We start from the raw sequence: 13,007 nt of genomic DNA, 5'->3' as shown, positions 1-13,007 counted from the left end.
TACTGGTACGACTCAGGACATCTCCGTTTTTTCCTGTTGAATGACATTTGTTTGACCCATGTTTGTTTATCTGAGGGTAACTCAGACAGCTCATAATCCTGAGGGCCCCCGAGGGCCCAACTATCATAATCAGGCTGTACTTGTAATATTCATATCATTAGTCAGATGAGGATAAATCCGTTGATGGGCTGGACTGGAGGTGACTCAGGAAACGAGGTAGGCTTTGTCTTGGTGAGTTTCCCTCCTGAGCCTGACAGCCTCTTCCTCCTCATTGTTCTCCAGAGGGCTTTCTCTATCGTCGCTCCTCTAACCTCACAACACTCCCTTCTCTCCTCCTCTGTGTTCTGTAAATAGAAGGACTTGTGCACTCATACAATATGTTCCATTAGGTGGCAACAGCGCACAGTGTCCAGCATTTGTGCTCAACATGTCAAACCTTGCAAGCTTTTCAAATTGCCATGCAAGGAGGAGGTATACGCACGGCTGTGACGCCTGCAGATCAGATCTGAGAAGTTATCATCAGTAAAAAGCACTTATACTAATTATTACATCTTCAATCAAGCTTATGAGGTCAGAGGAACCATTTTTAGTTTCATTCTGCTTAATTATCAAGAAACAAATCGCATTTTTAAAAAATCCAGTTGCCTCTGTGAGCTCGAACTCATGACACCACATTTAGTGACTGTTGCTCCCAACTAAATGGAGTCTGTACAATTTGATCACTGTCACAGTAATATGGTAGAATTTGGGCCTGCTCTTCCATGTAGAACTGCTTTTTTTGGAGTCTGTGACGTAAGCTGCTTGTTTTTGGTCCTGAGGTTTTGTCTGTAGGCTGAGTAGTTCATGGGAATTGTTCTGTTTTTTGTAAAACTACAAGTAAAGCAAACAGTGAACACATGCAAACAGTGTTTGAGAGACTATGACCATCATCTAGGCTGAAGATGAGAATAATTTTTTCTTTCACTGAGCTTGTTACTTGTTCAGTGGTAATGTTTCTTCTTGATGGTGGAAGCATTATGCTGTGTTTGAGACGAGATGATGGTTGTAAAAATGTTAGGTGCGATCCCTCAGTGTTTTTTTGCATCGATAATGAAAGAGCTTTGTGACTGCCATTCACTTTCCTAACTGCACAGTAGGTTGATCGTTATATTAGGTATTGTAATTGTTAAAACCTGTAGGGGGCCAAAGCACTTATGAAGCAAATCTGGCCTTGTTTGCCTTTCAGCAGGTTTAAGAAAATCAATAAGACAGAATTAAAAAAGAAAAAAGGTAATCACAACAAGCTGTAATACCATGACATTGATCATGCTCAGTGACAACACTGTTTGTATTGCCACCACTATGTCTCTGCTCTTGACATGTCATATGTTTCCCCGTTCACACAGTCTGTATGGAAGATTTATAACATATGAACACATAGCTCATGGCACTTGACTTTTGAATGGAAGTGGTAGGTTTCAGTTGTGCTTTGACAGCAGAATGAGGCAACTATCCAATTCAATATAGGCAAACTATTGTGATTACCATCATGTTATTTTTAGAAAGAGAAAGACGGCAATGAGCGTGGAGGAAATGAGATGAAATGAGGGGAGGGCAAAGGGCTCTAGAAATGTAAAAGATAAACAGAGAGTGGTGAGGGCAGTGTCACAACGAAGACTGATGGGGGTGAGGACAAAGTCGTGGACGAGCAGGCAGACGTCCAGTTGAACATCCGACTGCGTGCCACACACGTCGCTCCTTCAGTAGCTCAAGAAGAAGACGAAGCTCGGAAACAGAAGATACAGTATCACAGGATACCTGACAGTCAAAGACAAGAGATCATTACCAGAGCCCTGCTTTAAACCAGAGGAGGGAGAAGTGCCTTTCTGCCAAGTTACTAACATTTCACTGTGGTGACACAGAGTAAGTATGGATTAGGATTATGACACTTGATAGTGGCAGGTGTATAAATCAGAAAATATTGGATGATTTATTAGAAAGTTGTGCAAAAAATGGATGATTTATAGGGAAAGTGGCAAAAAAAAATGTGAATTTATTATTTTCTGGAAAGGCATTTAAAACTTGTAAAACTGTTGACTGGTTTTGTATTCAAACATGCCTTTATGTGTCTACAATATAACAGCTACTGCACTGTGGTTACTTCATTTATCTCCATTTATGCACTGGTTGGGGCTCCTGAAATGTAAATCTTGGTTGGATATTGCTGGTGATTATTCTACTGTTGTGTTACATCCCACTGTGCACAAATCCCACCTTAAAACTTTCTCTTGATTTTTACTACTGACCTCATTTATGACTGAAGTCAGTTTTTGATATTAAATCAGATATGAATGACCATTTTCTGTTGGTTTCCTCGGTCAGATTATTATGAAAAATAAAATTCTTGATGTATGCCATCACTGAGCGAACTCTTACAGTGCCACAGTTGTGTAATTGTGAACCACTGGTTGATGTGTTGTTCTTCTGTCCCTGCAGACAGCTCTGACCATGAAGCGTGTGCGTGTGTGTTTCTGCCTGGCTCTGCTGTTGCCTTGGTGCGTCCAGAGTCAGAGGAGCACTCCTGCTCTTGCCAAACTCGATGAAGACACACAGAGGGACTTGCTGGCTGTCGACATCTTAAACCGCAGTGGTTTGTTGAACTCATTGCTCCGGTCAGAGCATCACATGGTGCTCAGACGAGCGCGAGCCCCACGTCCAGCCTCTCAGGTGCCAAAGAGAGCCCAGCAGGGGTCCCGCTTCGCCCTGTCTCTCGATGTTCCCACCAGCATCCTCAGTGTCCTCATAGACCTGGCCAAGAACCAGGACATGAGGACCAAGGCTGCAGCGAATGCAGAACTAATGGCACGAATAGGCAAGAGGAAATGAAAAGCCCCTGGGAGCAGCCTGGAGGCTTGATGGAGACAATCTCACCTTGTAGCGGAGTTATCACATTGTGGCACTAGCACCTGGTTAGAAACAATGTTAGTTCAGGTGCAAACAGTCATTGCGGTCAGTATCTGTCCTTTAGAGCTTAGATCTGCTTTACTTTTATACTAGTATTAAATTATTTATCATATTACCTCATTATACAAAAACACTCCATGGACGGACTCGTGAAATACTAATAACTAGAAGGAAGGATGTAAAATGTAATCACACAAAAGGACACTGCAAACAATGTCAAAGGATGGAAGATGACGCTGGTCTTTTGTCTCAAAGATTATTCGCCCGTGGGTCAGAAACTGTCATCAGGCTCTGAGATCTGTTTCTTGTGTTTGCATGTGTAATCTTGAATTCAAAGAAAAGGTTGTTCAATTAAATTCATGATGATAATGACTTTTTTTTTCTCAAGTCTAATTCATTTCAGCCTCACACACGCTTAGTATAATTACAAGCATCACCAACCCATAAAGCACAAATGAATGGGTCTGAGGTGAATTAGCCTGCGTCACCCACAACGGGGTCTGATGTGCGATAACAGGACAAAGACATGGGCAGGATATTGACCTCTGAAAGAAGAGCAGACCCTTTCTATAGACCTTTGTTCACTAATACTTGATAAATTTGGCAAACAAGTCGCAGCTATTTTAAGTCTGATGCATTATCTGCTCGGCATTAGACTCATATCTGTGGCATGATTCATCTGTGCTCCTGCAGCGAGCATGAAATGTGAGAGGCAACAGAGTGAAATAAACTGCTCATCTGATTTACATGGGTTTGTTCTGTTTTACACTGGTCATGACCTTGACTTATTTCATGTATCACTTCAAGCTACTAATAACAGACTCAAAACTGTGCACATAAGTTACCACCATTACTGTGATTAGATCACAATACATATAAATCAGTAAGACCACCAATGCATCACTGAGCAACACAGAAGCGATCTAACCCCAGAAAATACACAAGTGACTCAGCAGTTACTCAGATATTAGCGTTTGATTGTTGCCCCAGATGGCATCAAGGAGCATCAAGTTTACACTACTATGAGAATAATGTAAGCATATTTTATTTAAGAAAGCCTGAGAGGTTTTCTCAGGCTTTTTTTGCAGCAGTTATCATACGAGTAATTTATGTAATGAGTGTATTTTTCCTCAGAGACGCCACAATCTTTATTTAGCCTTTTCGGTTTGGGTTGAGAGTTGTTTCACAGATTGGCCTGGACAAGTGAATTTCTGCTCCAGTAGTTGCAACTGAAACAGAAAATAAACTTGAACCAAAGAGTGGCAGCGGTAGAAAGTAACTAAGTACAAGTACTGCACTTAAATACAGATTTGAGGCACTCTACTTCACTAGAGTATTTCCATTCCTTACAATTGTACTGCTCTACATTTAGAGCAAATCATTGTTCTTCTTTCTCAGAATTAATTTCATAAGTTATTATTCTCAGATAAGAATTTCATCCTAAACATAAGACCATTTAATAAATTGTGGCACATTGTGATTGAGATCCAAACTACCAAACAATAAAACAGAGTAGTCATATTATTCACCATATTTAAAATCAAAATACTTTAACATATTAATTAATCAGCAGTGGTGGAACAATTACTGAGATGCTTTATATTATTAATCATACTTATATGTGTATATATGAGTTAGATTGTACCTTGGTTCTCAGTCTGGGTGGTCCTGAGATGATGTATGATTTGTTCCACATTTTTCTCCAGCCTTTGCTTGCTGGTTCGTGCAGTATTGGATCACTTGACCTCTTTGGTCAGTAATTCTGATGAAACCCTCTGAGACATTTAAAGGGGAACATGACAAGAGGCCCTAACCCTTGTGTTGCAAGATGCCATTAATGTTTCATTTTGAATTGCCTGTTGTAATTACGTGCTTTTTAAAATGTAAAATCTTGATCTACTGTTTTGAAGTGAAGTGTCGATGTAGTCTGTAGTTTAAAATGTAGCAATAACCAGTTTACCTGTATTTTTCTAAGGCACTTACTTGCATTTACCCAGTGTTTTTACATTGTGCCATTAGTACTTAAGTAAACAATACCTCCGACCCCCAACAGCAGGTGTTTCAGGACATATTGGACTCCAGGTTAGGTTCAATCTGAGGTAAGAGTGGAGGTTTCATCCCCCCAGCATCTTCCTACCTGCTGGAGTCTCAACTGAAGCAGTTCATCGCTTGTCCACATGATGTCCTCATTGTTTTTCTTCAGTCTGCAGTTCACATGACTTCATATGTTACTGTTTCTAATTACTGGCTGTGTTTTTTGTTTTTTTTTAAATCAGCAAACAGTTTGGCTAAAAATCTACTCAAATTATTAATCATGCCCACTTCCACTGGAGAGCCTCTTGAAAACGGTCGAGAGGTTTCAAACACAGGGAGAGGAACAATCAGCCAAAATGGCGCAGACCGTGGCTCTTAATTAGTGTAATCCAGGTGTTGCTCATCAGCGCCCAGGCTGTGGCGGACTCTCGAGGACACTTTGCAGCAGCAACACGCGGGCGAGAGGTGAGTCGACTGCTTTACTGTTTCTCTGCTCCACCTTTTTAAAACTGGGTTTCATCATATCAAATATTAAACAAGGTGACGCACACATTTAACACGGGTGAAATGTGGCTCTGTTAAGTTCAGCATTATGCTCTTTATTTATGACTCAAGATTAAAACAATATTGTCTGTCAAATAGTTTTAAAAACTGTCTTAGGTTGGAAACTCACAAACAGCATTAAAAAAAAACCACCCATGAAAAGGAAAGACTCACTTAAAATTGCGTTAAAACACAACAGGCCCATAAATAAATAAGAGCAGCTGTGCAAGGCTGCATTGAAAAGTACCAACAGTCTATTTGGCCTTGTTTAAGATGGATATTGCAGTGGGAATAAAAGAGCTTTTGGAAGTTCTCCTTTCGGGCAGTGGTGCTTTGAAGCCTCTGCCCGATGGGAGCCTCTGAAAGGACTGGTGGAGGTGGAGGCAGTCTGCCTTTCATTAAGGAGACTGTTTTCTTCTGTTCTCTGTATAAGGCTGACCCCTTAGTGGTTAGAGATTTCAGGTGTTACCTATCTACCTCCATTCCTACTTTAAATTCAAGAGATTTTGTTGGTATACTAGTTTCTGGCAACTGCCTTTTTTAATCAGACAAGTTAAAATCCTTCAGAGATACAGTCATGTTTAGCTAAAACATATTCTGATATACCAAACCATTTATCTGGAAGCTGGACATATGTTATCTTAGAAAACAAGACATTGATTTTCTCTTTGAGTTGGCAGTTGTATCATGTGTTACTCTAGGCCTCCTCTGATAATCCCACAATTTAATTTTGAGTCACTTTTCAACAGTTTTGATTTCCCCCTTCTTTTTACAGAAAACTGCTGTTAGACATTTTAGTTGTGTGATCAAACAAAAGATGAAGACAAAAAAAATACTTAATCAATCCCTAGGGAAATTCAGATTGACCAGTATCTTATACATAAATACGTTTTTTTGTTTTGTTTTTTATCTTTATCTTTTAAAAACACAATTACTGGATTATGGCCTTTCCAGTAAGCAAACAATACACTTAATGTCAGAACTGTATGTGTGTATGTTCTCCAGATGTGAAAAGATTAATTTTCACTCCCACGGCCTCGTTTCTTCTCCTCATGCCGCAGTCGTACAGGAGTCTGCTTGGTTTAAATGATGTGATGTGCCGCTCAGCTGTGTCTAAACCTCACACAGTGTGAAATGTAGCCACTGGCAATGGCATGTGTTGTGTAAGAAAGCAGCAGTGGAACTAGAGTCTGTATTCTCTGGCCTTCAGTGTGAATCAAATTTTATTGTGCCCTTGAGCAGAGTTGTGTTTCGCGTATTTCTGTTGTTTGAGCAGATGTGTAAATGAGACCACACCTGCTCACTTCTGATTTTTTTTTTTTTTAACAGTGAGACAAATATTTAGTCTTCTTTACTTTTTCAACCCTTCAATTGTTTTCAAATAATTGCCTCTTGGATGTGATCTTAAACAAGGAAGGAGAAACTTTTTTTAAAACTGTAACACTGCATTTTTCTACTAAAACAGCAGATTTAAAGTCGTACCTGGGTAAGATTGCTGGCACGTAATCTTCATATCAGTCACTGGGTTTGAATTGTTGTCACTGGTGTACATAGCTTTCCTTGCATAACATGATGTGATAACGCTGAGATGCCTGGACACACCTGCCCTGCTTAATCCAACACCTGGAAGATAACGTGGTGAACATTGAACAATGACCTAATGTGGGAAATTTCATTTAAATCTCATTTCAAAATTTAAGCCCTTGTAGGGTTAGGTTTTCCCTTATTTTATTCTCTTTTTTAAACAGCATTAAAGGGAGAAAATCCAACTAGACCATGGCAGCAATCACCTTTTTGTCTGTGTGTTTATTTCAATTTAGCGTGATGTCTGTATTTGACATCAGATTCACTTAAATACTGTACTGTAAATGTAAGTGACAAATCTGCTCTCCACAAGAGCCGCAAAAAGCAGCCCAGTTTTTATTCATTATTGTATTTAAAGGGTTCATCCAAATTACAGAAAGCGTATATTCTCACTATTTAGCCATGTAAATATAAATGTTTCCTGCCACCCCAATACAGCGAAGGTAGAATTCAGTTTGATATTTTTAAAAATTACATTTTAATTTAAAGTCTTTCCAATAACAATGCCCAGGTTAATCTGGATAATCAATAGAAGACACTGTCAACAATTCATCTCTCTGTGTTCTGTAAAAACTGTTTGTAAATATCTCAAAACCTGTTAAACCAAAACTGTCAGTGTGGTTACATACATCTCGAGGATAAGTTAGAAAATGCATTTTTGCTGTCTGGGTGAACTGACCCTTTAGGGTGCTGCGTTAGTGTCACTGTGTTTCTGCATATAACAAACTGGAATCCAGGGCTGTCGTCGGGAGGGTTAGTGGGAGTGTTCATGGAGAATTACTCAATGAAGCTTAATGGTTTGCAACTAGCTCAACAGTCATCAGTGCAAAGTTCAATGACCAAGTGGAGCAAGGAACAGCAACAAGAGAGGACAGTGTGTGTTGTCACCGAGGTTTAGTCGAGCAGTTACGAGCAGACTTGAGGAACAAAGGATTATATTCATACACGGTCAGGACAACAGCTGAACAAGTGTCACCTTTCTAAAACTCTGTAAGATTATTTATGTTGTAGATTTCCTTTTGTCATTTTATCAGGAATGTGTTGTGAAATGTTTGTAGTTTATTAAGGAAGAGGTTTTATTTTACAGATGAGCTAGTTATGATACATGTACATGTAGAAACCTAGCTACTGAATCTTGAGGTCATTTGCCTGTATTTTAATAATGGAATTTAAAATTAACTAACTTTTAAACTGCAGTATTTACTTAAAGCTACCAGCTCCTTCTTTGTGTCACCCCTTGCTAATGCTGATGTGTTGCCTTGCAGTTAAAGTCTAGTTACTAAACTGATGCTACTTCCATTGACAGGTGCAGGTGCGCTTAGATGGATTATGCCATGAAGTCTCTCAGCCTTTTGACTCCGTCTTCCCTCTCCAAGTAAGAGCTTTACGAGCTGGATAAGATAGTCAGGACAATGACCAGTTTATAGAAAGGTTTAACTTTTAAAATGTACCAACAGTATCGTTTGTATGTTTTATCTTTTTTTTAAATTTTTTTTTTATTACTCAGGTGTGTGACAGCCAGCGTGTCAGCCAGCGCTTCCATGACCCAGCAGCTCCTGTCGGGTCGAGCTGCTCGGCCAAAGCCCTTTAGAGTCACAAATGCTGACCGCAGTGTGAAGAAAGGCATCATGGCAGACATGCTAGAAGACCTGATGAACAAGGTGAGGAGAGAGGGGAGTACAGGGGTGTAAGGAGTTGGATGGGGGAGGAGGAACTGTGACGTAGTTGAGGGAGAAGATAATCGAACAGTGAGTCATTTGCCAAGGAATAGTAAGATTGAAGACATAGTGATGAAGCAGGGAGGCACCCTGGTGTGTATAGAGGATTAAAATAATCACAGACTGGACTGTGACTCACTCACTGCTGCACAGTCAGTGATACTCATGCTTCACAAGTCTGAGGTGTCACTGACTCTGTGGGATGTCTTCAAATAGAGAGAAATGTCTTAAATTCTGCCTCTTGAGTAATTTGACTCTGCCTCCATGACCTATGACACATTTACTTATCCAGTGATGCACTGTCTTTTCGTCCCGGCTCCCTCAGGTCGGCGACTCACTGAGCGTACCGTGTATCAGTGCGTTGGTGCTGGATGAAGATGGCACAGGTGTGGACACAGAGGAGTTCTTCCAGACGCTGCCTGATAACACCGTCCTCATGGTCCTGGAGAAAGGGCAGAAGTGGACCCCACATCCTGTATGACTGTTTTCTCATTACCCACTAGGTGACACTGTTGACCATTTACTTCACTGCATTGTACAGTGGGAACCTTCACATACTGATGGTCTTCTTTTGTTCAGCATCTGTCATGCCAGTGTTTATTTTAATGTAGTGACTGAACAGATAGAGAAATGTCTGTTTCATTAATGAAGCTGCCGTGAATAGGGATGGTACATGAATCTGTGGTCCGATGAATAATACATTGACTCCTCTGTGAAATTTAATAACTGCAAATAATTTATCCTTCAAACTGAATAGAGGAGTAATATGTCAGTTATTGTGCAAGGGAAGAACTCGAGCAAACACCAGAGATTAGTTTTTTTCCTTCATAATTTGTAGAGGAAAAATGAAAGGCAGGGTTTGAATATTAATCAGACCCAGGGGTATCATCAAATATGAATTGCGTTCAAACGCAATTAATTTCCATAGAAATTCATGCATGTGATGATTTGCATCCAAATATTTACTCTGGTGACCTGACATAGACCTCGTCTAATAGTCATTTGCCTTTCCTGTCACCACCATCATCATCATCATCATCTGCAGGAGCTGCTTCAGTCTGTAATCCAAGTGTCTGCTGTCATTTGGCCCAGTTTGCTAGCACACCAACCATGTGTCTGTGTCCTCTTGACCTGACTTATGTTTCTCTTCCTGTCCCATCACAGAACAGCCCCTCCAGAGCACAGCTCAGTGAGCACCAGCCACTGCGCCGGACAGATGTGGCCAAGCTGACCTTTGACCTCTACAAGAACAACCCTAAAGATTTCATTGGCTGCCTGAACGTCAAAGCAACCCTCTATGGTGTTTATTCCGTGTCCTATGACCTGCGCTGTTATGCTGCCAAAAATATGTTGAAGTGAGTGAAAGAGCCTGCCAAATGTGAGACCTTCTGATATTTTTATGCTTTTGTGTTGAACTATTATGTAAGTGATTTGACTGTTTTCTCAAAGCATCTCTCTGGTGACTTCAGTGAAGTACTGTTTGGACCCTTAGAAATAGTTTAATCCAGTTAGAGATGAAATTTGATCCATTTTAATGAGTTTCTAATTCATAAATTACCAAGCAGATCATCACCTTTTGGCAATTCAGCCACCCACTAACAATTGAGTTATATTGCGGTCCATTTCCTACTATGCGTCAGCTGCTTTAACAACACATCAACACCAGTTACAGTACTCTGTGCACAGCCCCTAACATGTAAAGCATGACATCATATTGTACTGTGTATACTTGTGTGGGTGGCAGAGTTAAAATGGTCAGATCACAGAAGAACAAAGGCTAGATTTTACAGAGATTAATTTTGGGAGGAGTTACGTCACTGCTGCTGAGATCTGCTGGTTTTCAGCTTTGGTACAGAGCTTCAGTCAGAGAGGATTACATTTTGCAGACTTGTCATATATGAGGCTTTTGTGCTCACACTGTGGTGGAGCCGTTTTTTTTTTTTTCCTTAGAATTCAGTTTTATTTGATGCAGTGGATGTGTGAAATTACTATTCGAGGTAGTGAATATTTCCTGTCAATGATTTGCTAATGTCATGCTTGTCTATATTGTTTTCTATGACAATTACTCAAGAAATGACATGTTTTTACTGATAATATTCTCATATGTGTGGTCGGCCAAGGCTCATGTGGTAGAGCACACTGACCGCTGATCCCTGGGTTGGCGGTTCGATCTCTGAGTCCATTAAAACCCAGGTTGCATCAGGAAGGATATCTTGTATCTGTATAACCTATGAAAAATGTGCAGATGGTGACCTGCTGTGGGGACCCCTCGTGGGAGCAGCTGAAAGATAACAACTCTCATACATATGTATATCCTAAGTTACTCAAATTCTGTGTTTGTGTATATCTGTTTAACCCTATGCACAGGTGGGAAATAGCCATTTATGACAACTCTCTTATACTTTCTCTCTCTGTGCTGTGCTTCCAGGGAGGCTTTGCGATGGACCATCTTCTCCATGCAGGCTACAGGCCACATCCTGCTGGGCTCGTCCTGCTACATCGAGCAGCTGCTGGAGGAGGAGGAACGAGCAGAGAAGGGCCTGGTGCTGCCACAGGAAAGCAGGATCAGGCAGCTGCAGAGCATGCTGCTGGGAAAGATCTCCTACTGATGACAGACTCAATCTGATGATGAGGGAGTGGATATATTGTCCATTCTTAGATTTAGCACACAGAAACAGGTGATCTCTACCGGATCATGTCCTGTGCCGTTTGGAGACATGTCAGTTATTGCAACAGTCTCTTCTCACAGTCACTTTGTTGCTCTGTTACATTATTTTGCCTCATAAATGTGCAACCCATCACTACAAGTTCTCAGAAAGCACTTTTACTCACTACTATATAACTTTTTCCTTTGGAGATGAATAAATAAAACTAACACTTTTTTTTTTATTTTTCATCCTAAAAGTCTGTTTAAGTCAACTTACATTAAGTCCACAGGTCAGCTTAGATGTGCGGTGTGAGCCCATTAGACCGCCTTGTGTGTGTGGGTCCTGGTCACAGCCACTGTAATTGGCAACAGGTCCAGCTGTCTCTCCCACGCTTCTCTAATTGTCCCCCAGCCTGCACTGTCCTGTCAGCTGCAGCCTGCCTCTGCCTCAGAGAACCAGAGGAAGAGAAGGGGAAAGAGCGAGCAGCTGCAAGGGGCGAGGGGACGGAAGCAAACCATTACACTGAGAGCGGCTTCAGCTGGTGGCAGAAGTGCCACTTTTGCCATCATGTTGAGGATGGTGGCAGCAAAAAGCAGGGCAGATTTTAACCAAATTGGCTGTCTGATATATCCTGAAGAAGAAATATCTGGTGAAAATTCAGTAGGTCAAGAGTTAGAGTATTACTGTGGTTCACATTCTTCTCATCCACTGGTGTCTTTGCTTTTTGTCTGGCTTTTCTGTCTCCACAAAATATGAGCAGAACAAAATGGAAACAGGGCCATAGGTGGTCATTTCTGATTCAGTACTTGTTCACATGAGAGGCAATAAATATCCCATATAATACCAGCTGGTTTGCTGATGTATTGAAAGGCATGGATGATGTTTAAATGTAAAGATGTAATGAATCATGGGATAATTAACACATTTTTATTTTTATATTGGAATTGCGTCAATTGAATCACATCACATATGAATACATGAACTCTAGTTGCACACCCACATGCATACACAATGTAAAAGTGAACACTGGGTGTGTGCCATTTCTTTGTTTGCACTGTAATGACTCACGAGGTGCATGCTGACTGTCATGCTTTAATCTACGTTCGTTGTGGTTCTCAGTATTCTTAAATGTCACAATGGCAGGTTTGTTTGGCACCTGGTTTGATTTTTGTTTCCTGTCAGCGATGACGTGCAGATGCTAAAAATATCTAACTATGCTGTTGTCTTGGTTATTCTTGAGGTTTGAACTCAGAATTATATCTTTAGTGTAAATTCTGTGGTCATTTGAAGGCATGTCTGATCCAAATGTAAACAAAAGTGAAAAAGAACACAATGCAACAAAAAAAAATTGTTTTTATTAAAAGAGTAGCCCACTGATTTAGCATCACACTCCCTAATACAGCGGAACCAGATACAATCTTTCTTTTCATACACTCTTCTTCGTCAAAACATGGCGCCTTTGTTACCCACAGTGTAGCTTGACAACCATCAATTTAGTCTGAGTCTGAGGTGTTATTCCTGGAGCCTTTAGCCTCCA

At 40.6% G+C, this 13,007-nt stretch overlaps 1 protein-coding gene across 3 annotated transcripts; it reads left to right on the top strand.

Annotated features, from left to right (window-relative positions):
• The first annotated feature begins 5,303 nt into the window (after nt 1-5,303).
• Nucleotides 5,304-12,406, top strand: cidec (cell death inducing DFFA like effector c). Of its 3 annotated transcripts, none has more exons than XM_071495142.1 (6): nt 5,304-5,442; nt 8,411-8,479; nt 8,612-8,765; nt 9,148-9,297; nt 9,987-10,177; nt 11,251-12,406. In XM_071495142.1, the coding sequence occupies exons 2-6, from the start codon at nt 8,427-8,429 to the stop codon at nt 11,429-11,431; spliced, it is 729 nt and encodes a 242-aa protein (XP_071351243.1). In that variant the 5' UTR covers nt 5,304-5,442; nt 8,411-8,426; the 3' UTR covers nt 11,432-12,406. The 3 variants fall into 3 exon arrangements, with proteins under 3 accessions (XP_071351243.1, XP_071351245.1, XP_071351244.1); XM_071495144.1 differs by lacking the exon at nt 5,304-5,442 and adding an exon at nt 7,922-8,052; XM_071495143.1 differs by lacking the exon at nt 5,304-5,442 and adding an exon at nt 7,922-8,094.
• Nucleotides 12,407-13,007: the final 601 nt, after the last annotated feature.

Source organism: Trachinotus anak, unplaced genomic scaffold (genome assembly GCF_046630095.1).
Source record: "Trachinotus anak isolate AG129_WGS33_773 ecotype Australia unplaced genomic scaffold, CSIRO_AGI_Tana_v1 ptg000013l, whole genome shotgun sequence".
Lineage (NCBI taxonomy): Eukaryota > Metazoa > Chordata > Actinopteri > Carangiformes > Carangidae > Trachinotus > Trachinotus anak.
This window is presented reverse-complemented; position numbering and strand designations above follow the sequence as displayed.

Excerpts from the sequence above, each read along its gene's own strand:
- cidec (XM_071495142.1), top strand. The coding sequence starts at position 8,427 with ATGGATTATGCCATGAAGTCTCTCAGCCTTTTGACTCCGTCTTCCCTC. Across the intron at positions 8,480-8,611 it reads ACTCCGTCTTCCCTCTCCAA|GTGTGTGACAGCCAGCGTGT; the intron begins GTAAGAGCTTTA and ends TTTATTACTCAG. Across the intron at positions 8,766-9,147 it reads TAGAAGACCTGATGAACAAG|GTCGGCGACTCACTGAGCGT; the intron begins GTGAGGAGAGAG and ends CGGCTCCCTCAG.